At 40.4% G+C, this 26574-nt stretch overlaps 1 protein-coding gene, 1 long non-coding RNA gene and 1 pseudogene across 15 annotated transcripts in view; 2 read left to right on the top strand and 1 right to left on the bottom strand.

Annotated features, from left to right (window-relative positions):
* Positions 1-7382: 7382 nt before the first annotated feature.
* LOC104677368 lies at positions 7383-11596 on the bottom strand. The gene is made up of 3 exons (XR_750038.2): positions 11346-11596; positions 9488-9597; positions 7383-8963 (listed from the first exon to the last, which is right to left on the bottom strand). It is a non-coding gene; the product is annotated as an uncharacterized LOC104677368 (long non-coding RNA).
* The window catches only part of NCAM1 (neural cell adhesion molecule 1), a 316719-nt gene continuing 299500 nt past the window's right edge, over positions 9356-26574 (top strand). For all 14 annotated transcript variants that reach the window (XM_030917890.1, XM_030917889.1, XM_030917884.1 and 11 more), the window contains exon 1: positions 9356-9785. In XM_030917890.1, coding sequence (XP_030773750.1) covers positions 9734-9785 — 52 coding nt within the window. In that variant the 5' untranslated portion in view covers positions 9356-9733. The remainder of the gene's footprint in view (positions 9786-26574) is intronic.
* Positions 25428-25493, top strand: LOC115893736 (annotated as a pseudogene).

Raw genomic sequence — 26574 nt, 5'->3', positions numbered from 1 at the left:
CACCATGCTTGGCTCATTTTTGTATTTTTAGTAGAGACAAGGTTTCACCATGTTGGCCAGGCTGGTCTCGAACTCCTGACCTCAGGTGATTCACCCACCTTGGCCTCCCAAAGTGCTGGGATTACAGGTGTGAGCCACCACACCTGGCCACGATTTTTACTTATTAAACTAAAAACCTTTACACACACATGCGCACACACACACTGATGTCACTCTGCTGCTGAAAATCCTCTAGCAGCTTTCTTTGAACTTTGAATAAAATATAAACTCCTTACTTTAGCCTTCAAGGTAGTTATTGTGCTCAGCTCATGCTTTATTTTGTGTCCCTCCTTCCCTTGCTTTTTCTATCGTGGCCACCCTGGCATTCTATTAGTTTCTGGAACCATCCAGGCTTTTCTGCCCTCAAGAACTTTGCACACTCCTGGAATGCACCTCCACTTGCTACTTCTGTGGCTGGGTATTTCTCATTATGTAGATTACAACTTACATGTCATCTCCTCCCGGAAGCTTTCCCTGATCTCTGCTGTCATACTTTATCAAGGAATCCTGTTATTTCTTTCATGGCTCTCATTACAACTTAAAATTTTTTCATCTCTTTGTTTAGTTATTTATCTTCTTGACAAGTCTGTAAACATGTGTATTTTGTTCACATTTTGTATTCCCGACTACTAACAGTGATTTGCATGTGATAGGTGTTCACTATATACTTGTTGAATAAAAGAGTGTCAGGCTTGCACTAAGTCCTCTACACACTTTATTCTAATTAATGTTTACAAGGAGTCTGAGAGTTAGATGTCACACTAATCCCATTTTATGGACAAGAAAAATTAGGTTTACAGGTGTCAAGGTAATATACCCAAATCCACAGAGCCTACAGGTGGAGAAGCTAGGATTTAAACTTGGATTGTCCAACTCCTGGAGCTGAACACTCATCCACATCACTTCATTGCCACTGGGGTGTGGGAGGATACATAGAAGGGAGCCAGGAAGTTGTTGTGTCTTTAACATAAGTTCAGTCATGCTTTCTGATTTTTAAGATCTTGACATGAAGACCCTAGCTCTTTTCTCGTCTGTTAAGTGACCAGTTTCAGAAGGTTTTGTTTGTTTGTTTCTTCAGGGACAAAACAGGGAGTTAGGCTGCCTGGAGTCTGAATTCAGCTCTGAGCCCAGGAACCATTTACAACTATCTCTCTCTTGCTAGTTCACTTTAACTTCCTAAAGCTGTGCACACTCCATGGCCTGATTCTTGCAATTTGGTTCTGCCTCATCCCTCAATATTTACATTGAAACAAATAGATTGCCCAAATGGTAACCTGTGACAGTTCTCTGTGACTCAGTTTCCATAACTCTGGAGTAACTTGTCTAAATATACTCATCTCTGAGATGTCAGCATGATTCTAACACTTAGTCCAAGTAACAACTCTGGTAGATTAGAAAACAGGACCCCTCCATTCCTATCAAAATCTCAATGATGGTTTATGTAGAAATAGAAAAGTACATGCTAACATTCGTATAGAGTCTTAAGACACCCCAAATAGCCAAAACAGTCTTGAAAAAGAAGAACGAAGTTGGAAGGCTCACACTTCCTGATTTCAAAGCTTACTGCAGAGACACAGTAGTCAAAACAGTGTGGTACTGGTATAAAGACAGATATGCAGACCAGTGGAATAGAATAGAGACTTAAGGAATAAACCCTTGCATATATGGTCAAACAATTTTTGACAAGGGTGCCAAAACTATTAAACGAGAAAAGGATAGCATTTTCTACAAATGGTGTTGGGAAAACTGGATATCCACATGCACATAAATAAATAAATAAATTTGGATCCTTATCTTATACCACATGCAAACATTAACTCAAAACAGATCAAAATGTAATAACTAAAACTATAAAACTCTTGGAAGAAAACATAGGGGAAAAGCTACAAGACATACATTTCACAATGATTTCTTGGATATGGCAATAAAAGAATAAGCAACAAAAGAAAACATAGGTAAATTGGACTTTCTTAAAATTAAAATGTTTCTATATGGTAAAACACTATTAAACAGAGTGAAAAGGCAACCCATGGAATGGGAAAATATTTTCAAATCATATATCTGATGAGAGATTGGTATATACCATATATAAATAATTCCTACAACTTAACAACAACAGAACAAACAACCCAATTAAAAAATGAGCAATAGGCTTGAAAAGGTATTTCTTTAAGGAAGATATAGAAATGGTCAATAAGCACATGGAAAAATGTTTAAGCCGGGCGCGGTGGCTCAAGCCTGTAATCCCAGCACTTTGGGAGGCCGAGACGGGTGGATCACGAGGTCAGGAGATCGAGACCATCCTGGCTAACCTGGTGGAACCCCGTCTCTACTAAAAAATACAAAAAACTAGCCGGGCAAGGTAGCGGGCACCTATAGTCCTAGCTACTCGGGAGGCTAAGGCAGGAGAATGGCGTGAACCCGGGAGGCGGAGCTTGCAGTGAGCTGAGATCTGGCCATGGCACTCCAGCCTGGGTGACAGAGCGAGACTCTGTCTCAAAAAAAAAAAAAAAAAAAAAAAAAGAAAGATGTTTGATGTTTAATATCATTAGATGTTAGGAAAATGCAAGTCAACACTATAATAAATTACCACTTTACACTACCACTTTACACTAAATTACCACTTTACAACACTATAATAAATTACCACTTTACACTAGGATGACTACTATCAGAAAAAAAAGAGGAAGAAAAGAAGACAAAGAAAATACAAGTATTAGCAAGAATACATTGCAAGTGGAAGTGTAAGATGGTGCTCAATCCCTGTGGAAAATGGCATGGAAATTCCTTGAAAAATTAAATGTAGTTACTATATGATTCAGAAATTCTACTTCTGGATATATACAAAAAAGAAGTGAAAGCAGAGACTCGTACAGATATTTGTATACCCATGTTCATAGCAACATTATTCACAATAGCCAAACGGTGGATGCAACCCAAGTCACCATCAATAGATGAATGGATAAAGAAAATGTGGTACATACATACAATGAAATATTATTTAGCCTCAAAAAGGAAATAAATTATTACATGTTACGACATGGATGAGCCATGAAAACATTATGCTAAGTGAAAGTAACCATTCACAAAAGGATAAATACTGTATAATTCTCCTTACACTAGGCACCTAGAGAAGTCACGTTTATAGAGACAGAAAGTGGAATGGTGGCTGCTAGGGGCTGAGCAGGAGGAGGGAATTGAGAGTTACTGTTTCATGTGTATGGAGTTTCAGTTGGGGAAGATGAAAAAGCTCTGGAGATGAATGGTAGTGATGGTTGCCCAACAATGTAAATATGCTTGATGCCACAGAACTGTACATATTAAATGGTAAATTTTATGTCATGTGTGTTTTATATTTTCCCACAATAAAACAAAAGAAAAAACGCTGACAATGTAATTGTCTATGTAGGAAACCCTAAAGACTACTACAAAATCTCATAGAACTGATAAAAGAATTCAGCAAAGTTTCTTGATGCAAAACTAATGTACACAAATCAGTAGCTCTCCTATACACCACCAGTAACCAAGCTGAGAATCAAATCAAGATGTCAACTCCTTTTACAATAGCTGCAAAAAAAAGTAATAATACTTAGGAATATACCTAAGCATGGAGGTGAAAGACCTTTACACGGAAAACTACAAAACACTGCTGAAAGAAATCATAGATGACAGAAACAAACGGAAACACATCCCATGCTCATGGATGGGTAGAATCAATATTGTGAAAATGTCCATACTGCCAAAAAAAAAAAAAAACTCTACAAATTCAATGCAATTCCCTTCAAAATACCACCATCGTTCTTCACAGAACTAGAAAAAAAAAATCCTAAAATTCACATGGAACCCAAAAGGAGCCCACATAGCCAAAGCAAGGCTAAACCAAATTGGCTATTTTGGAGTATAGCTAAAATCATGTAGTGGGTACTATGCTAAGCTTTTCAGAGTCCCCCTTCAGGGCTGGAGGGCTTACTCCAGATGCTGGGGATGCCCTCCTTCAGCTGAAAAGAATCACCTCTCACAAGGCCAGGTTGCATTCTTGGGGTGGCCTGAATTTGGTGATCGGTCAATGTGAGGATATTGCAACTATTTTCAGGGTTCTCGAGGTGGGGCTGAGGCTTTGTGGTGCCTGCCCTGAGGCCCAGTTTCCTCTTCTTTATTAGTAACCTGTTTATTTCCCTTGCCACACAGATGTTGATCCTGAAAGTAATTCCTAACAAACTTTCTGCACAATATAAAAAAGGAAAATGAAAACAGCACCTCTTCCTTGATGCTTTACTTCCACTGATGCCAGAAAATATCATCATAACAACCGTATAAATATATGATGGGTGGGATTTGCAAAACACCCCTTGAAGCTGTGCAGTGCACAACCCACACAAAGGAGCAGTGGTTCTATGTCAACCTCTGTCTCGTTTCTCCCGCATTTGGAAGTCCCCAGCACCATTGAGCTGGATTGACTGATGAGTGCTCACTAGTCCTTAACCAGTGCCTGAGCCAGCCTTGAACAGGGAGGAAGCACATCAGTTGCCCCAGCCCTGCCATGCGTTAGAGTTTATAAGTAATTTCTCATGTCAACCAGATTTGGAAGATGAGAAGTTAAGAGTGAGCTGGGAGGGCTCCCGAGAGACTTTCACTCTTTAGCTCTGTGGGCTCAAGTTTACCTCCTAGTCCTTATACTTTCCTGGCTCATGCTCAGCTCTTTGGATAAGCCAGAGAAAGAAACAGATTAAGTTGGACTTTATCAAAATTAAAAACGTTACTATATGGAAAAAACACTGTAAACAGAGTGAAAAGGCAACCCATGGAATAGGAAAATATTTTCAAATCATGTATCTGATGAGAGATTGGTATCTACCACATATAAAGAATTCCTATGACTTAACAATAACAGAACAAGAAACCCAATAAAAATAAAAAAATGGGCAGAAGATTTTCAGCTTCTATTAGCCTGAGGTCTTAAGTTGGCTTAAGACCTGTCTCTTGTGTTGGTCTTAAGATGCTGTGTTTCTCAGACTCCATTTTGCCTGTATCGATAGTGAAATAAAGTTCTTAGGGTATCTGTGAGTCCTAGGATCACACCTGGGGTCCCCACTGTCAACAACAACAGGAAAGAAGACCTAAATTAGGGCACTTTATTCCAAGTTCATTTTTCAAGTTGTGTAAGTCAAGCTGTTGCATAAGGTCTTGGTGGTGCTGAGCAAGAGTTAACACCAATTTAATTTACTTTATAACTTGATAATAAAGTCCTCACGTTAAAAGAGAAGAAAAGAAAACCCTCTTCTAAGCCTCCTTCTCTCACAAGCTTGCCTCCCTGTCATTATCCCACTACTCTTTCAACATCACACTGCTGGAGAGAGTGTCCACACCCCCAGCTTCTCTCTCCTCCCCTCCCTTTCATTCCTGGGACCATGATGTCTCCCTTGCCCTCCATTCCATGAATACTGTTCCCCCAGGGGCCACTAAGGACTTTCCAATGGTCAAATTCAGGAAATTCTTTCAAATCTTCCTCTTTTTTGACCACCTCAAAGCTTTCTTCTTTAGGTTTTGTGACACTGTCATATTTCAATTTCCTTTCTAGCTGTCTGTTTTTCAGTATTTCATTGGTAAGTCCTTCTGCCTGTACCTTAAACACTGATGCTCTCTGGGCTCTCTGTCTGTCTTCTACACATTTCCACTTGGATGTCTCTGAAACATCTCAGACTTAGTATGTGCAGAGCTGGCATCATTGTTTCTTTGCTTATCACCTGGTCTGAATCTGCCCCTCTTCTTCTGCTCCCTGTCAGTGTTACCAGCAACTATTCAATCGCCCATGCTGGACCCTTAGCAGTCATCACTTTCTCGAGATCTCTGTCATGTACACCCATATAGATCCACTAAACAAAACGGTCATCCCTCTCCGCCCCAGAACTCTTATCTCTCATTATTGCTTTCCTTAGCACTTATCACCACCTGTACACTACTAGATGTTTAATGATTTATTCTCTGTCTTCCCCCATAAGAAGGAAAGCCCACGTGGGCAAAGGCTGTGCTTTGTCCCTGGCTACATCCCCAGTGTCTACAGCAGTGCCAGGCACTTAGTTGAGACTCCATAAACATTTGTTGAATGAATGAAAGGAACTTGGATTTCTTCCTCTGCCTCATACTTCCATCTTCTCACAATTCCCATTCTAGCTGTTCTTATCTTATCTTGGAATTGCAAATCTGGGCTCCTTTTTGCTTCTTTTCCCACTGTCTTTTTTTTTTTTTTTTTTTTTTGAGACAGAGTCCTGCTTTGTCACCCAAGCTGGAGTGCAGTGGTGTGGCGTGATCTTGGCTCACTATAACCTCTGCCTCCCGGATTCAAGCAATTCTCCTGCCTCAGCCTCCCAAGTAGCTGGGATTACAGGCACATGCCCCCACGCCTGGCTAATTTTTTTGTATTTTTAGCAGAGACAAGGGTTCACCATATTGGCCAGGCTGGTCTCGAACTCCTGACCTTGTGATCCACCCACCTCGACCTCCTAAAGTGCTGGGATTACAGGCATGAGCCACCGTGCCCGGCCACCCCACTGTCGCTTTCTTAATTAGGCCCTGTCACCCCATCCAGAGTTATCATGGCCTCCTAGCTCATCTCCTTGCTGTGGCTGTCTTCTTAGACCTTTCTCTGCTTGCTCTCTAAATAATTTTCTCTCTAACGCACAGTCTGGAGTCTCCTTCCTCTGCCTCAAACCCATGGATGTTCACTTTGTAGATGCTCATTAATGTGTGCCTGACAGCCCGGGCCTCTCTCTGGGGAGAGAGGTCCAGTGAGAGTCACAGTTTTGTCCCATTTTAAAATGAGGATCAGGGAGGGATTGAAACGCAATACAGAGCTTACAGATGTAGGCACTGACCAGCAGAGATACACAGAATTGGAGACAAGTGACACAACCTGTTAAAAGAACTTGGGAGAGATACCGGGAGTGTGGACTGGAATGACTGGGGCAGCATTCTAGAATGAATCATTACAACAGAGATCAACAACCACATGGGGTAGGGAGGGGCTGCAGAGAGAGAGGGGAAGAAAAAGAAATTCAGTCATGCTGAAGTGAGATTGGATTTCCACACTTGTCTACACTGAAAAGCTAAAAATAGGGACATCTGGGGAGAAAAATAGTGAGGAGTCTTTTAATTCTACTGACATGGACTATAAGGAGGGAGGTTTGCAGGGAAGGATGTGTCTCTCACTCTTAGGGGCAAAACTGGAAAAATTTTTATTTTGGGGGCCCCAACCTTCACTCTCTCCACTCCACCCCCTGCCTGTTCTCTCTATCTTTCCTCACTATCAAAACCTCTTTTTTAAGGAAAGAGTCTGATAACATTCATTTACATAAATCTATAATATTTAATGTGGTGATTTTAGATGTTAGAAGCAGAAGTCTGAAATCAAAGACATGTAAGTACAGCAACCATTAAAAAAAGACGTCTATAATTCACTGCATCCAGCACAGGGCTAAACCCAGTGGTTGCTCCACAAATATTTGTTGAAAGATGTTCAAAAAAGCATTATTTATATTATCAAACTCCACAAACAATACAAGTATCCAAAAATGGGGAAACCATTGCAAAATCATCCATATGAAGAAATATTACATAGCCATAAAAATATCTAGAAAAGCTTTTTAATGATCCAGAGGAATAAATGCTTATACTAATGTTAGGCAAAAACAGCAGGATTCGAATTGCTACTATAATATGTCAATTATAAAAATCATATGCACATACAGAAGACAAAATCTATGAGTATCTCTGGAATCCGTGGGATTTGGGGTTATTTTTAGTTCTTTCTACTTTTCTGTATTTTTGAATTGTTTATACTTGGTATGAAAGAAATATCCCAAAGTAAACGTTGTGGAAGATTTACTTAGGGGAAGAAACACTTTTCAGGGGTCCTCGCTAATTACACTGTACTGGTGTGGCCCACTTGGTCTATTATAGAGGAGGAAAGTGGGGAAGAGAGAGGGCCTGTCCAATAAGGGAGGATGGATGGTCTGCCAGCAGACGATGGACTTTTAAAAACTGCTACAGTGGCTGGGCGCGGTAGCTCACGCCTGTAATCCCAGCACTTTAGGAGGCTGAGGCGGGCAGATAATGAGGTCAGGAGTTCGAGACAAGCCTGACCAACATGGTGAAACACCAGTCTCTACTAAAAATACAAAAATTAGCTGGATGTGGTGGCGGGCGCCTGTAATCCCAGCTACTCAGGAGGCTGAGGCAGGAGAATCGCTTGAACCGGAACGGAAGTTGCAGTGAGCAGAGATGGCGCCACTGCACTCCATCCTGGGCGACAGAGCGAGGCTCCGTCTCAAAAAAACAAAACAAAACAAAAAACAAAAAATCTGCTACAGGAGTGGGGAGGCCGACCTTTGAAGAAAAAGGGCGTACCCGGTAACATTAGTGCTTTAGTGCCTTTGAATTTATGCAGACTTTCTCTGTTAGAGGGTTTCTGTGTTCTAGGCTAATAGGTTAACCTGACATCTGGAACACCTTCCTCACGTTAGTTCCTTACACACCCAAGCCTTCAGGTGCTGAGACATGTTTCTTTTCACCCTGCTGTCTCCACCCCCTACTTTTGAAAACACAGCTGGAATTGTAATTAAAGCCTATTGTGTTGGTACCTCAGTAGTGTTGGTACCTCAGTAATATTCTACATTGATATCTTTAAGAATTAAGGTCATGTCCCCATGTAAGAAAATATTATTTAATGTTGATTCTGTATCATAATATCTATATAAAAGCCTTGGCTATTTTAATAAAGAGACCACAGATTTCCGAATTTATAAACAGGAAAACATTTTCTTCGTTTTATTTCTGGAAATCCCTTCCAAACATCTGAGTTTTCTTCTAACTCAAGTTTCTTCCCACCTCCTTCCCAGGGGATCTGCTGAAGGGTGTTGTATGTCTCCCTGTGGGACAGCAAACTTCACAGTCAGGATAAAACAAACAAACAAACAATATCAAAACAACACCCAGCAACAGCAACCCCCATCCCTCTCCAAAGTTCTAATTTCCCGCACTTAAAATTAAGTCCTGGGCTATCCTTGTGTTGCAAGAATCTTAGAATCGAAATGGAGGGATTTGACAACTTTAAATACCTAACCAAATCTAAACTTTTGCTTCTATTATTTACTAGTTATCAAAATATGCAAACTGCTGATTAAGGAAGGCTGGGTGGCAGGAGCGCCTACGAAGGCGTAGGGGAGAAGTGTGAAAAGAAATCCCAGCTCTCCCTGGGAGACTGCGTGTGAAAGAGCCCGGCTCCCCCGAAAACTCCAGGCCGCGTTTTGCAGGCTTCCGCATCTGCCTTCTGTGTCTCTCTTACCTCCTTGATGTTCGGCACTATTTGTGGCCGGCGTGGTGGAAGGACACAGTGAGGTTCTCACCCCCGCCCCCCGCTCCTCTCTCCCATCCCAGTTCCATCAAAACGAACCCGGGCCAGCGCAAGGATCTCCGAGTTGCGAGTGTGCTGAGGCTGGGACTGTCACTCATTCTCCGATCAGCGCGTGAACGCAGCTCGGCTGCCGCTGGCAGGAAACAATTCTGCAAAAATAATCATACTCAGCCTGGCAATTGTCTGCCCCTAAGTCTGTCGCTCTGCCGCCGTCCACACTCGCTGCAAGGGAGGGAGCACAGAATTTACCGCGGCAAGAACATCCCTCCCAGCCAGCAGATTACAATGCTGCAAACTAAGGATCTCATCTGGACTTTGTTTTTCCTGGGAACGGCAGGTACATTTTTTTTTTTTTTAAATTCTCAATCTGGTTTGCTAATTACCCCTTCCTCCTACTCCTAGGAGGAACGCTATTATTTTGGGTGGTTTTATGTGGACTGCTAAGGCTGGTCATTTGCGTTTAGCTGTGAAAGGAGCGCGTCGCCCTTGCTGCCCAGCCGAACCCCGCTCCCTCCCGGGCTGCGCTGCACGGGAGCTGCCTCCCCGCGCCGCCAGCGCCCGGCGCCCCTCCGGCGCGTCCGCCCTTCCCACTTCGTGCGCCCGCGGCGGTGGGAGCAGAGCGGGTTGGCTCCCGGGGGCTCAGCGGCCGCGCTGGTGATGGGCAGCGCTCCTTCCCCAAAGGCGGGCGGCGGGGCGGGGGACGTCGCGGCTCGGGTGGTGCCGCTGCACGGGCTCGGATTCCGAGGGGGAAGGGGCTTGTCAGCCCCGGCTCCGGGAAGAGTGAACAATAAGGCTAGGGCAGCCGCCCCAGATCGTTATATCCCCAGGTCTAATAAAGTCAGGATCCTTGCTTTGCCTCCCCCGCCCCAGCCAAATAACGGTTTGCAAAATGGGGCGAAATGGGCAGAATAGCAGGGCTGTGTGGCTGTTGTTGCACCCCAGTCGATATGACGTTAGTTTTTCATTTGCCAAATTGCTGGTTAGTTGCAAAGCCTACCCTCGGCCGCGAGCACTGAAGGATGGGAGGGTCGAGCGCCGCGTTTTGACAGGAGGAAGTGCAGAGGGGCGGAGGGCGAGGAGGGCGTGATCGGGTCTGCCTGGTGTGTGTGCGCGTGTGCGCGCGCGTGTGCCTTTACACGCGCCGCCTGCCCAGTGTTGCACGGGGCGCGAGAAGAATGGCAGGTAGCCGCCCGAAACACCTCGCCCTGTCTCCTTTCTTTGGGCGAGGTTCCCGATCCTGGCAAAGTGTGAACAATAGGGAGCTGGGAGGAAGACAGTAGTGATGCTGCCGCGGGTGGCGGGGGTTGCGCCGCCGCCCAGAGAACCTCGGCAGCGGGGAGGGAGGTGCATTTCATTTTGGCTATTTCCATCCCGGCCTCCCTGGAAAATTCTTCTGTGCGTGCCCACCCTCCCCTCCAGCTGTCATCCCCCCACCTCCACCCAAGGATTTGCGCTTTGGCTCTGATGGACGGGAGGGGAGGAAGAAAAGCAGGGGCCGCAGAGAGCTGGGTGGGTTGGGCGGACATTCTGGGCGGGGGGGCGTGTGCTGGAAAGCGACCGAGGAAAGCCGGGCGGAGGGGCTGTGTGTCGCGGTTGCCGCTGTCAGGTGCCGTTATACCTTCTCTGGACTGCTGACCCCGGGTTGGGGAGCGCACGGGGCGGGCTGGGGAGCGCAAGGGGTGGGTCAGGGAGCACCCAGTGAGCCCCCTCCGCAGGCGGCACAGGAGCAGCGCTCGGCCGCCGCCTCCAGCCAACTCGGGTCCCTCCCATGGCGACCAATCAGCGCGAGGCTGGCTGGGCGGGAAGCCGCGAGAGGCTTTTATTGCGGCGCGGGTGGCGGCCAGGAGCTGCCAGGACAGTCTCCCGGTGCTCCAGCCTAACGGTCTCGCTCAGTCACCGCCAGGAGAAACCCCGCCCTGCGGCCGGTCCCCAGCCTGCCCGGCAGTTTCTGAGGAAATAAAATGGAGGCTAGGTGGTCACCCGGAGTGCTCCTGGTCCGGCCGCCCGTGCTCGCCCACTCTCGCCTCTTTCATGCCGACTTGGAGCATCCCACCGTCCCCGCCAGCGCTCACTCTCGCGCCGCGGAATCCGAGCCTGAGCGCGTCGCCGGGGAGGGCACCCTGGCAGGCACACCGTCGCGCGTGCGCTGACCGGCGGGCCGGGGGCGCTACTGGCGGCGGGGCGGGGCCGTGGCAGGGCCCCGAGGGGTGGGGACCAAGCCTCGTCTGCCTGGTGCTGGGTCTCCGCTGCCACCTGGGCGGGGGCCACCCCGGCTATGCCCCTTTCCGTGGTCCCGTGGGTGCTGCGACGCGACCTGTCCGCACGGGGCGGGGGAAGGGGGTGTTTTTGAGACCTCCTCGCCCTCAGGTGGGAGCGTGACAATGGAACCTGGATCTTTGGTGGGCCTTTTGGGGGATCGCCTGGCGGTCCTTTCCATCATCGTGATGGGTACAGTCATCAGTATTTGGATCCTGTGGGAGTTGCAGGCCCAGGAATTCCCACTGGGATGTTCGTGGAGGCCCAGGTAGGGGAGGCATTCTGACCAGTGTTCCCTGGAATGAAAGCGACCTCTTTCCTGGGCCGGTACCTTGAGAATGGGAAGAAAGCAGAACGTGAAACACATACAAGGTTGCTTAACAAAAGAAGTCGAATGGTTTTCCAAAGAGAAATAATTTCCCATTAAAATGTCTTCTGTACTATATATATATTTTTTAAAAAATCAAAGAATTCAAGTCAAAGGGTCAGAATGAAAATGAAAATATAACACACAAGTATATATACATATGTATATATATCTGAGGATTTTTTTTTTTTTTGGACTCAAATGTAACATGTCCAGGGCAGTGGTAACTGAGTTTGTGTGCTCCGCTCTGTGCATATGAAAATTTACATATAAGGCAAGCTAACCGTAATATATCAAGTGAGTCCAATGGGCTGCCCCTCTCCTCTTTTGATGTCCTCTGCTCATTAGAAATACAATGAAAGGTTGTGCAATTGCATAGTACATTTGAGTTTAGTATAAATTTTGGATGTTTTGAAGAATTGTTTGCTTGAACGATCTGGGATGGTTAAATCACATGTTTACTTGATAATTTTAGTCTTGTGTCAGTTAAACTTGCAAGAGTCAAGGAATGGATAGGACTGGGTTTCTAACAAGATAACACTGGTTAAGAACAAAGAGCTACTTTACAAAAGCTAACATTGAAATCAAGTAGCATACATAATATCTCTCACTAAGCAAATTAAGGTGCGCTTCCACAAAGTTTACTATGAGCACAGTTATAGTGAGCCATATATTTTTGTTGATTTTCGTTTTAAGATTGAGAATGTGTGTTTTTAAACAGAATTTCACTGAGTGTAATAAAAGCTGTATAAGAATGTGGAAAACCTTTCACAACTCTAACCAAACCCTAGAAAGATTATTTTCTTTCAATAAATGCTAGCATATTTAAAAATATTAATAACTGATAATTTGTTTAATATCCAACAGTTATTAAAAACAGGCAATATAATCCAGACATTGTAGACATGTGGGCTGTGATTTATGTAAGTTTTTGAGTTACTGTTCCCTCTATAAAGGTCTTAAAGATCTGCTAACCTAGCTAAGCTTTCATTACTCTCAAATTGTTTGCTTAAGCTAATTCTTTATGAACTCCTTCCTTCTTTCCCTAAATTATTGAACCTGATAACTTCCTCCCAAATACCTTTATCTAAGATTTTTTAAAAAGAATTGGAATATCAGAAAATAGCAGGACATATACTTGTTTAGTAAAGGAGGTTCCTCTAAGTCTTACTATGATAATTGATTAAACTAAGAATATGTTGATTTAACTGGTGGCTGGTTTCTTGAGTTTGATAGTTCAAGAATTAAGATAGTAATTGCAAAGAAAAACAATCCCACATCAAAACTTAAAAAAAAAAATGGTGTGGGTGTGCTATTTGTAAGGGATGTGGGTGTTTACTGAAGGCAGCAATAAGAAGGAGAAATTAGTCTGTAGCACCCCCAAATTTCAAGTTTTGAACAGTGCTTCTGTTTGGAGTCCATTTATCATTAATTGAATTCCTCAGATAGGTAATGTGTAATTTAACGGAAGTAACCTATATCTGTATTTTCTGTCACAAGGAACAATGTCTTAATTGCCTTTCAAAATAAACAGCACCATTTTGTCACTCAAAAGCTAATCTTTAGACATGTGTTTGTTCACTACAGAACCCAGTTTCTCAAATTATAGAGAGTATTTTGTAAACTTTACACTGCTTAAAATATGAACTCTGGAATTTATGATGCAACCACTTAATTTTTCAAGGCGATGAAGCCTCTGTTAAGTATGAGTTTGATACATTTCTCATATTTTTGTCTTTAGTATTAAAGAACTGTGGCTGCTGTCCAGACTGAAAGTGGCTTCAGTACTACTGGCAGACTTCCAAAGGCATTTTACAGACAGTCCTTTCTGACTTAGTGTAAAATAAATGATTGAGTACCTGTTGCTAAAGAATGGGTTGCACTTTCCCTTAGGATCTTGAGCTTGTGATGGAGAGCAGAACCAATTGGCAGGCCGGGGAGAGAAGGGATTGCACCTGCCCCCATCAGTCTGCGGGAAGAGTCATAGACTGGGAGGAGACAAAGACATTTTATAAAGGCTCTCCTGTACCAGTTCAGCATTGTGTTTTTGAGCACACACATGTTTTCTGGTGTCAAGATAAATATTTTAATGTAAATTCCATGATTGATCATTTTTCAGTTTAGCAGTTGTAACATAGAGACTAAGGAACGTCTGGAACTTTAAAAGAAATGGCGTCACATTACAGGGAGCATTTTACTAATCTTAAAACTGGGTTACAAACTACACAAAATTGAAAACATTAATCACGTGGCTGCGTAAAATGAGGTCATTTGAGCTTTTAATAAAAATCACTAAGGTGAAAATTCCTTTGGTTAAAAAGAAAGAATTCTAAGTAAAATTTGGAAGAAGAAAATTTTATACATTTCATAATGTACTCAATGACTCTGAGCAATACTGTAAGAGATGGCCTCTTAGGAAGGAGGAAATGTCCAAGGACCTCTCTGAATCCTAATGATTAGGTTTCTATGAGCTCCAGAGTTTTTACTATTTGAAAACATTGTAGTGAAACTCTTTTTACCAATACAGATAGATATGCTTACTACTTAACGGTAGGATAATAGAATACAGAAGTCAATCTGAAGGTCATAGTCCTGTTACGTCTAGCCTCTTTTGTTATTAACTCTTGGGGTCAAACCTTAAAACCATTTGCTGATGTAAAGGGATGTAAATTATTTGGCATTGGCAGTGGTGCCATTATGCCCTTTCGTTTCATGTTGTTGAAATACTGTGTCTCAGCTGCAGATGCTCATTAGGAGCATTGCCTTTTGATGTTGGTCTGGGTGCCAAATGGCGTCCTTTCAGCCAGTTTCAATACATTACATTTAAAACGTTCTCAGGCCGTGTCTACGTCCAGCCACTGAGTTAACGGATTTTCAGTTGGGTAGACACACTTTTCCTTTCTTGCAGTATTCATTTAGCTTCTAAGCAATTGGAGACTCCAAGAGGACTGCACTAAAAGGATAAGCCATTTGGTATATCTTGTGTATGTGTGCTTTTGAAAAACAGATTGTAATAAACCCATTATGCATTCTTTTTTCTTCCAAATATATGTAACACTTTCTTGAATTCAAAGATTGCGTGGCTGATACGATTTAAAAGGCTTCTGTGTTACCTATGTTCCACTTGGTACTCTGAGGACTTTTTGATTTGTAGCTGGAAACCCGGGTAACAGCTGATCTTCCGTTTTCTATTTGGCATCATTCCTGAGATAAAGTGTAAAATGCCTTTTGTTGTACATTAATCTCCTCCTTTGGTATCTGATTACCTCATCATTTAAGAATATTCGTAGTAATGTCACAGTATTTGAGATTGTGTTACATTAGGTATTCTCTCAAATAGTTGATCAAATATGTTTATTGAGTGCCAGCTTTTTATCATCTGCTCTGTGGGGAATTAAAAGGAATGAGATGACATAATTTCTGCTGTCAGGGAACCTTGGGAGTAGTAGAGACTAGAGATTAAGAGAGGTAGATAACCCTGGATTGAAACCCCAGACATATCCCTTACTAGCTGTCTGATCTTGGACAAATGATTTAACTCGTCCAAGTTTCAGTTTCCTCTTCCGTGAGATTGGAAAATTAGTAATGCCTACTTGTTAGAGTTATAAATATTTTAGAGATCTTAGAAATTCAGTGCATGTAAGCAGTGTTCATTAATGGGGAAGAAGGTTATATATGGATCTGGAAAAAATAATTATTTAGACATAGTGCCCTCTTTTTAGAAGGATTTTAAAAAGGATTTTATGATAACATGACTCCTTCAGAGATTAGAACTAGGCTTAAAAAGTTGGTCACTAAATATGCCTGCAATTCCATGTTGGTTGTGAATACTTCAGAGAAAAAAATGGCCAGATTGTAAGGTTGAAAACCGTCTGCACAAGGGTGGATCTAGGTTTTGTGGGGCCTGAAGGGTATACAATTTTGAGGGCCTTCTTTAAGGAAAATACAAAACTCTCTTGCTTTTGCAAAGTTTAGTTGAATACATGACCATGAGAACACATTGCCAAGTCCCGGTCCCTCAGAGCCTTGGAAGGAGTCCATGCAATTGAGGAACCCTGAAAACTTCTGGCCTTGCTTTAGCAACTATCCTTTGGTCCACTTGGACTCATTGCTTGGGAATATAAACTAATTGTTCCAGTTTATTAAACGTGGACCTCATAGAGTTTGTTTGTGTAGTGCTTTGAAGATTACAATCGTATCTTAGAATCACAGTCGTTTTTAGAAAGAAGTATTTCACTTTTATTTGACAGAAAATCTTAAATGAGATCTGAGCTGATTTGATATTTGTCACTGCCGATATTCTTGTAAATTACTAACTAGAAGAAAATAAAGCAATTGCTATTATTATTCAAATGAGTGAGACATAAGTGCCCGATTGGCAGGGCAAGAAGTAGTTTTGCCAGCTAAAGGCATATGATATTGGACAGGAGACTGAAGATTTTGTTGTAGCTATCTAAAAGGAGATAAACTGGATATATAATACCAATAATTATATCTTAATCATCACCTTATGGTTTACAAAACACTTTGATATGCGTTTAATCTTCACACTAATTATTTAGTAAATATTGACTGAGTACGTGCTGTGTACTGGGTGCTGGGAATACAGTGGTGAACTAGACATACATTGTCCCTGTTTTCATGGAGTTTCCAGTCTAGTAGTACAGAGAAATATAGACATTAAAAAGTAACACACACATTATAATTACATATTCAGATTAAAATCCAAGAAAAACCCAGGATGAGAGATTATCAAGGGGGATTGGGTGGTTGGGGAGGTGAGGATGTAACATTTAAACAACTGTGAAATAGGAAGAACAGATGGTATTCTCATTTTAAGGCATGATTGATTGACTACTTAATTCAACAAATGTTGAATTACAACAAACATTCCTGAATTCCTTAATTCAACAAATCTTTGTGAAGTCTGGAGAAGGTTAGACAGCTTCAGGAATTGTGTGGAGTTTCACGTTATAAAGTCCAGGAAAATATACATCTGCCTTTATAGAGCTTACCACCTGGAAGGAGAGGAGAGAGACATACTATACTTATAAATAGAGGCATGAAGTAAATGCTGTTGGACCACAAGAAAGGAAGCAATTAATTCGGCCTGGGACTCCCTCGAGCCGGGCTTGGGGAAGAGTTGCTTTCATTAGATGGAGCAGGAAGAAAGGGTGATCTGGGCAGAGCAGACAGCCTGAGCAGTGGTTGAGACATGAATCCGGTTGTACATGGGGAACAGTGTGAGAGTAGTGGGGAGGAGTAGCCAGAGATAAGGAGAAAAAAAAATTCTGCAAGTCCAGATTGTAAAGTCTTTAAATGGAAACTGAGACTGAGAAAAGGTTAAGTGACTTACACAGGTGGAGCTGAGACTGCAACTTGCATTCGTTGTCTGAATTGTATCCTTTTCTAAGGCAAGGATAATTTGAATATATATAGCATCTGAATACGTGCCAAGCAAACAGGAGTTCCTGTGGCTTCTGGACTGAGTCTGACCAAAGTGTGGGAGGAGTGATGGGGAGGAAGGGCACTATTCAGAGCTGTGGTCTGAAGGAACCGTCCTGTCATTCTGCAAGTTGCTGTCGTTTGAGCCTGTTTCCCCATCTGTAAAATGGGGTTCATGACACTTCCATTGTGGGTCTTGGTGAGCTGAAATAAAACCACATACATAAAGCAGATATGAAGTATGTACTCATTATGTGCTTTAAGAAAGTTCCCCGTGGTCAGAGATTTTATTTGAAATGTTTGTTTAAAAAGGTGTACAGTACTGTGAATATGATGTGCAAAGTTCTGTGCTAGAGGCTGAGAGGAAAAACAAAATAGATTTAAGGTTACTATACTGACCCTTTCAGGTGGTTGGAGAGGAAGCACTTTTACTTAGTTCAAGTTGTGAAGAAATCGTGAAAGATATTATATCAATAAGTGCCCAAATGAAGCAGGCAGGTAATAACTGGGAAAATTGAGAGGCAAAAATCACGTCTATTGGTTTTAATGTCTGGGGGGAAAAATGTATAGAAAAGCTAGAACTTGACCTGGACCTCCACGGATATGAAGATAAATAGGGAGAGAGGGCCTGTTCTCCTATAGGATAAGATGGATCTGGCCAAAGAATTACTATTGAAGAGCAGTTAAAGGTTGGATCTTGGGGCAAGTCATATTTAAATCTTAAATGTTAGAGAAAGGAGAGGGGTCCTGCTGGAGATGATAGAGGAAGTAAAAATATATACATGTTTAAGAGTATAGTCAGCAATAGCAACTGAACGTGTGCTGCGCCAGGCTGTGTGTTTGGGACTAGCTGGGAGTTAGCAGAGAGTTAAGTGGAACAAATTGATAGAGTTCACTGCAGCACTTAAAGGGAATTCTGGTTTTATATAGCATCCACTATGGTGGTTGCACAAAATGAAGGGCTAACGAAAGGGTTTTTATTGCTGCATGAAACATCAACTAGATGATACTAGGAGAAGTGAGGTCAGTGAAGTCCAATGAAAGTATCTTGCTTAATTAGTAGGAGCACTTGTATGTGGGGAAAGGATACCATTGGGATTAGATTCAAAAGATGTGGGTTCAAAAAGTTGCTCTGCTACTAACTAGCCAAGTGAATTTATATCAGTTATGTAACCTCTTTGAACTGTAACTTCCTCATTTGAATATAGTAACAAAATAAGATAATAAATGGGAAATGCATTGCAAATGAAATATTTCACAGCTGTACATTTTATACATTTTATTAGTAGACATGTTGCTGAAAAATTAAATAAAAATCAAATTTTATGTACTGCTAGAGGTGCTTGTTTGATTAAAGAAACCCAACTGCGATATGTTTTCTAAAGCAGGTAATTTTGGAAAGATACACTTGTAATGATTTTGAATAAGGATAAAAAGGGCATAGCTGAGATGTTAGAAATAACAAAGCAACCAAGGGTAGATGATGGATCCCAAATGGTAGATGACTGAGAAGGAGAAAGATCTTTGAAGTTACAAACTCAAGGAAATTAAATAATCATGGTACTCTAAATATGATGGAGAAATTAAGAGACAGGTTAGGTTTTAGAAAAAGTTTGGACCTCCTAATACCTTAACCTGTAGGTCAGTATTTTTCAAACTATGGATGACGAAATCTATTTAAGGGGCTTCCATATACATTAAACAAGAAAGAAGGAAGGGAGGAAGGAAAAAGGGGAGGAAGGAGAGAGAGAACGAGTGAAGAAGAAGTGGAAAAAGAGGGTGTGTTTTATGTAAGGGTAAGTACTGCTTTGAGTACTTCAAATTCTCTCTCTCTCTCTCTCTCTCTCTGTGTGTGTGTGTTTGTGTGTGTGTGTAATATGTAACTTGGTTGTGATGGAAAATACATTCTTTTGGCTCAGGTCAAAAGGGTTTGGAAGCTACTGTCGTCGAAGGAAGAATGTAGGATCAAAGAGAGGGTAAAGCAGTCTGTAATGGAGTGAGAGTACATCAGAAGGTATAGAATAGAAACTGAATGGGTTGTGAGGGAGGGAAGGAAGAAATGACAGCAAAATTAAGTATTGAGCATCCAAGCAATCAGTTAACAACAGGGTGTGAAAAAACAAAAAAAATCAAACTCTAAATGTTATACCTTTTTTTGAAATGGTATTTCACTGTTGCCCAGAATGGCCTCAAACTCCTGAGCTCCTGCCTCAGCCTCATGAGTAGCTGGGACTGAAGGTGCACACCACGGTGCCCTAAACCTTGACCTTACAGAGCTCACTGTCTGGGAATGACAAGATAACTGGGAACACCAGGTAGCATCTACAGCCAAAATATGAGGCACTTAATGTTTCAGAGTCAGGATAAATATTGCCTGGGAACCAAGGGGTAGTTACAGCTGTACATTTTATTAGTAGACATGTAACTGAAAAATTACATCAAAATCAAATTTTATATACTGCCATAGGTGCTTGTTAGATTAAAGAAACCCAACTGTGATATATTTTCTAGAGCAGATAATTTTGGAAAGACACACTTGTAATAACCTTGGATAAGGATAAAAGGGGCATAGCTGAGATGTTAGAAATGACAAAGCAACAAGCAAGGGTGGATGATAGATCCCAAATGGTAGATGACAGAGAGAGAGAAAGCTCTTTAAAGTTATAAACTTGAGGGAATGAAATAAACACGGAGAATTCACACGTTAGGTGAGAGTTGAAGGAGACTTTGAAGGACGAATTTAGCCCCGTTGAGAGGAAGGGTGGATGAGGTAAGTATGTGTGTTCCATGTTTGGGAGGTGACTGGAGGAAGCCCAGTTAAAGAGACCAAGAAGACTCGAAGATGGTAGGAATCTAATCTATATTTTTATATGTTCAGTGGAGAGAAAAACACCATGAGTTACGGTCAGTACTTTGCAGGGTTTTTATTACACCCACAGGTATTTATGTGGCACTATTTATATAGCACGCAGAATGATATTTTGCCTGTAATTCAGAAGGTGATAGTGAACAAATGAAGACAACCAGAGCTTAGTGGTATGAAAGCCTAGGTTAGAAAAGTACAATAAAGTGAAGTGAAAAAAAGTTGGAAACAAATAGTATATATAGGTATAATCCCAATCTTGTCAGAAAACACCTCTTTCACTCACTCTATAATCAAGACTGGAAGAAGGTAAATCACTATTTATGTTGTCTGAGTTTTTGATAATGAGCACATATTGCTTTGCAAAACGAATAGTGCAGTAAAAACAAGGGCAGCAGTACTAAGGGTGGTTAAAAGTATAAAGAAGGTAAGAATTAAGTAGAAACTTGGGATTTGTGTCAGAGGAGAGTGGTGATGTCAGAGAGATTTCAGTTGAATGGTGAAATTCAAGTTCTTTACTTAGAGTCAAATACTGAGGAAGAGCTGATGTCCCGGATGCTTGGCAAAGAAAGAAGGAAAGGAGGGCTGCTAGTTTGGGTGATGGCTTCATCATGAAGGTTCCTGGGCACATTGAACTATGCATCACCACGGAAAAGAGCCAGAGGGAGGGGAGAGGTGATGAGCAACCTTTGCAAAGGACAGCAGGATAATTTTATGCCAGAGGAAATGAATAAAGTTAGGGGTTTTCCCCAGTGACTTCATTTATCATATGAGTTGATTATTTTTAGATTCAGTTTTGTCTTCTTACCTCATTGCCCGTGGTATTCAAACATTTATTTCTAGACCTTTACAAAATGTTTCTATAGCAAAATCTTTTGAAGCTTGTTCTCCATGTCACAAATTGGATGTGTTGTTTTTATCAGATCAGCACATCAGTGATTGATTACTTTTCTAATGTTCTTTTATTCATTTTCAGTTTGAGTGTGCATTCTGTTCACATGAGAGGCTGCCAGTCACCAGTTAAGCTGCAATTGCTATATGAGAATTGGACTTACAGTACACCATAAAGGTGTACTTTAAGCAGCCTTAAAGGCCTGTTATCATGGGCATAAGAAGATGGAAATCCAATGAAAGCTCTTTGATTTGGGTACATAATTATAAATTATCTTTCTTTCTGAATTTAGTATCTCCTTTTGGTGTTGAAGGCAATGCATACTGCACAGGGTTCCCCAAGGACCTTTGGTATCAGACCTACATTTCGATCTGTGACTCTCCTGCTTTTCGTGACCTTGAGCCAGTTATTTAATCTCCAATGATCAGTTTATTTCTCTGTGAATCAGGGATAATACCCAACTAATAGGGTTATTGTGAGGACGAAATGAGGTAGTTTATACAACTCTCTGGCACATAGTGAGCTCAGTAATTTTTTTCCCATGTCCTTTCTTTTTGCCAAAGTTCACAGTGAAGGGATATACAATTTGTGTTGGATTTAAGTATTTGTATTGATTCTAATGAGAATCACACTTTCCATTTATTTTTCATTTTCTGAGAATTCAGGATCACTGTGAATTGCAACTGAGTTGGAAATGCCATGCTTAATTTTGGAGCTATTTTACCTCCTGTGAAAGCAAAGCCTAGTAGATCTTGATTTTGACAAAAGTAATATTTAAACAATTAAAAGTGGTTTATCTAGATTCTCCTTTCCATTTGCATAGGGTTAATATCAAACCTGTCAATTCACTGTAATGGTGGAGCCATAAAATTTAGTATATTTAAATAATGGTTGCTGCTAAAGATCATATTGGTGACACTTCATTAATCTGGAAGTCACTTACCTGGAAACCTTGATTCTTTGAAACATGAAGAATGAAGAAGTGAGGGAAAGAAGCCTCTGAAGAGCTAGCATAGCATCTTTTTCTTTCTTGATGCAGTATCTTTCATATCACTGGGATGTTCATAGCATTTCTCTTGCTTCTTGTCTCTTTGTCTGAATTCCTCTTTACTATGTTTGCTCTAGTATCTCCTTTTGTGTTTCATGTTGTTTCATTTAACTCCTCAAATTCTAATGATCCCTGGCTGCCTGTTAGTAAAGAATGAGACCCTGAAGAACTGTGGGGCTCAGTGTGGGGTGTCATGCTGAACGACTGTGCAGGAACTTGGTTCATTGGCTGGGGGACATCCATGTATATTCATGAGTACTTACGTTTTCTTTTGGACTGATTGACTTAAGAGAATCCAAAATTTTGCAGCAGGCAGGACATAAGTCCGAATACTGTTTTTCTCTAAGCTGAATAGGAATAAATGAATTGGGGGTATTTTTCCTTCTGTAGTGTAGATTTCATTTAATTCTCCTATTTTCAGTAGGGTGTTTCTGTCCACAACAAAGTCCGGTGTACCCAAGGACAAAGTGCATCTGGTTCAGTCTCTCTATTAATAAAAACTGAGCCTTCTGCTGGGGTGAGGGGAGTATAGGAGAAGAGATACATGGTGCCACCCTCCTGTAGCTTACTGTGTGTGTGTGTGTGTGTGTGTGTGTGTTTGAAGTGAGTGGTATGAGAGGCTCTATTGGCTTTAATTTTGGAGCAGACTCAGAACCCACTGATGACCTATCTCCTTCAGGGTTTCTAATTGCTAAAGTCCAAAGCAGACTTTTTAAATCTTTTTTGAAATCTTTTATCTTGCACATTTTAGGATAGAATCATTGAGACTGAAAGAAGCTTGCAGTTCTTAAAGGAAAAGGGACATGCTCTAGGGGTGCATCAAAGGCAAAAACCCAAAAAGAGGAATGTTCAGACAACTTCAAGAGATTGACAATTTAAAGAGTTTTAAGGAAACTTTTCTGAACTGAGGCATTCTCAAGAGATTCCAAGGTGGCCTGAGATTCCACATTTCTTAGCTAGAAAGACGTGGACTTGGCAGTGATTTTGCAAATCAGAACAGGAACAATTTCACGAGCACATTGGCAAATGGCCATGTCTCAGACTTGTTGGGTAGTTAAATGTTCACTAGAAACATTGACTTAATCCAGTATTTATGAAATAATTCCCGTGTTGTATGTAGTTGGTTTAGGAATTGGAGGTAAAAGATGAATACCATTCAGTAGCTTTGTGAAAAATTCTAGACCACGTTCGGAAAGGTTTTTGTTTACACTTGTAATATTTATTCCTGTGGAATGACACAAAAGACAATCTTGAAATGTCAGAAAATGATAAATAAGAGTTATTTACTCTTTTCTCAGAGTTTTTTTCCTTTTGTGTATGTAACTGAAAGTTACTCATCACATGTTTAAAATTTAAAATTTTCATCAAAGAAAACCATCTGTCATAATGAAGTAAAAAAGGAACATTATGTGATTTTCTTTGAAGATAAGGGATTGAAAGTGAGTCAGTTAACTGCCCTAGATTACCATTTGAGGTCATTTTGAACTAAATTGGCTTTGGAATCAGAATTTAAATTACCAGTGAGACTCAATTAAGATAACTGGTCATGAAGGCAGTTCATTCGCCTGCCTTCCTTCTCATAAAAAGAATATTTTTATTATTTGTATTCCTTTATAGCCAAGTTAGACATAGGCATTATTTTTGAGAATATAAACATTTCACACAGTAATTGATTTAGGTATTTAAGGGTAGTTTTGTACCTACATAGAAAACCAGAAAAATCATTCACTGTTTGGTGTTCTAGAGATAGTCACAGTAGATGCTTTTGAAGTCACTGGGAGGTAAATCAATATATTACTGAGTTATATTTTTGCTGCCCTGTGCAATATTAACAGAATAACTTTCACAAACAAACCCCAGTTAAAGTTATTTAGTCACAATAATAAACTTATAATTAGATATATTTGAAGAAAACATAAATTATAAATATGTGCAGTTATTTTAACAATTTATGTATGTATTTCTAAATACTAGACTTTTTGTTTGTGATAAGTGAGTATAAAATTATATATATAATTATATACTCTTAACTTGCTCAACATAAGAGATTTAAAATGATGCATTCTGCTGTGAGTTTAATCTTCACTTTCATCTTTTTATTTATTTATAGACTAAAACAAATAAATCAATACTTTTTTAATTATAAATTTTTAGTAATTGAAAATTATTAAATGTACAAAGGAGGAGAACTTTTAGAATTTAGAAGTACAAAGGAGGAAAACAATTTAAACCTACAGACGAATTTGGTGGGAGTGGTTGTGTGTCTACGGCTGTCTGGAGAATCCAGGTGCTTAAATGCCTTGTACTAGCTGGACACTGGAACTTTGCAGGGAAGCAAAAATGTCTTGAATGACTTGCTGATGTTCTTGAAATGAGGCTAATATCTATTCTATACAACCTGAAAGTATGTAGATATTATTGTTTGTTTAGAGTCACGTGTCTTGGGATTTAGGACTGTTGGCGAGAAGATTGGTTTGATGTAGACCATGATAGGTATCGATCTACATATATTTTTGAAATATTTTGGCTAAAATGCAATTTGACCTGGTAAGTCTTATCCATATCTAACACTTTATCTTAAAACTGTATCTATAGAAGTTTTTTTAAAAAAAGAACAGAAAAATCAAAGTTGCATTTTGACGTTTAATGCATTGGTTTTAAAAATTTATATTCAGAGCAAAATGTTTGAGTTTTTGATGATTTTTTGCTGAAAATATTAGGTGCCAATGTCAGGTAATTCTATGACTACAATTGTGTCATGATACTTTGTGCGTGGAGACAGTCCAAAACCAAAAATGAGACAAGTGAAATCTTTATTAAGGAAGGCCTAACAACCGTATCAGATAAGTTTGTTTTTTTCTTGGAAACTTTGGTAAAAAAAAAAAACACCTAGGAAATAATGTGATTAGAAATGCTCCTTAAATGTGCAAATATGTTTAATCTGTTCTACAAAGATATTATTTTCTTTGTAGCATTGTTTTATTGAACAAATTTTGTTAAATTTTCTATTAAAACCGTCTTATAATGAATTTAATAACAATTTGGAAAACTCGCAATCTTTATAACTGTACATGTAAGGGAGATGGATTACTATTAAAATACAATTTCTAGTATTACAGCTCTTTTAGAATTTGTCTAGCAGATTTTGTTTTTTACCATGAAAGAAATGTCATTTCTTAGTCTTCATTTGGAATTTATAAAAAATTTTTAAAATCACCACATTTTCCAAAAGTTCATGCCAGACATCATCATTCACTGTTTTAAAATGAAATACAATTTCTTAATAAAAAAGTATAGCTTGAGTCTTGTCCCATATAAATGAGTTTCTGAGATTTGGAAAAAAAATTAATACATTGGAATCAATAGTTGACCATAGATTTAAATATGATACAAAAGGTTTAAAAATCTAAATTGTCATTGTTTACAAAATATTGGCAAATTAGAGCTACAGCGCTTGGTGTTATTGTGTAATCTTCTGTTTAAAAGTAAACAGTGGAAATAATTGTAGAAACCTCTGGGCTTAGAAAGGCTTGTTGGTGGTTCTTCACATCCTACTAAAAAAGCAGGCTGTCTTTGCATATTAATCACTCTGTGAAAGGAAGCTTGCCTTATTTGCATTGTGCATGCACTAAGAAGTCCAATAGTGCGCCTGAGAAAAAAAATGAGGGGATTGTAATTGTTGTTCTCAAAAGGGTTTTTATTCCATTCAAGTGGAAAAGCTGAACACTGGAGAATTAGTGCAGTGTTTTGTGGAAGAAGAGTCCCTTTTGGCCACTGCATTGCATGTGGTGCAGTCCCAGTGTGTAAGGATCCTGAACGCTGGGGTGAAGAGGAAAGTGACTCATCTTTCTATGATGCAATAGTCTATGTTCTTGTACATCTCTAAAATTTTGTAAGCATTGTCTCCTTGTTATGTATCCAAAAAGAGATAGATTGAAATTCTGAGAATATATGCCATATTGGAAATCTCAGGAGAATTAAACATGAACCAAAAAATCTAAATATAAGTAGCTTAGGTTTCGGGAGTGGGGTGAGATGGGGACACACAGCACAAAATTAAGCAAATTGTATTTAAGTGTTATTGTTTTTAGGAAATACGTGATTCGGTTAATGCCTGGAAGATATTTGTCCCCCAAATTGATTTTAAATGATATTTTTGACATTATCTTAGTAATAATGGCATGGTTTTTTCTTCATTGTATTTTAAGATTCAGTGGTTGAATGTAAACATTGAGAATAAACAGAAGAAATGTTC

The sequence above is a fragment of the Rhinopithecus roxellana genome, chromosome 15 (genome assembly GCF_007565055.1).
Source record: "Rhinopithecus roxellana isolate Shanxi Qingling chromosome 15, ASM756505v1, whole genome shotgun sequence".
In the NCBI taxonomy this organism is placed as follows: domain Eukaryota; kingdom Metazoa; phylum Chordata; class Mammalia; order Primates; family Cercopithecidae; genus Rhinopithecus; species Rhinopithecus roxellana.
Note: the sequence above shows the minus strand (reverse complement) of the source record. Positions and strands in the feature narration are given on the sequence as shown.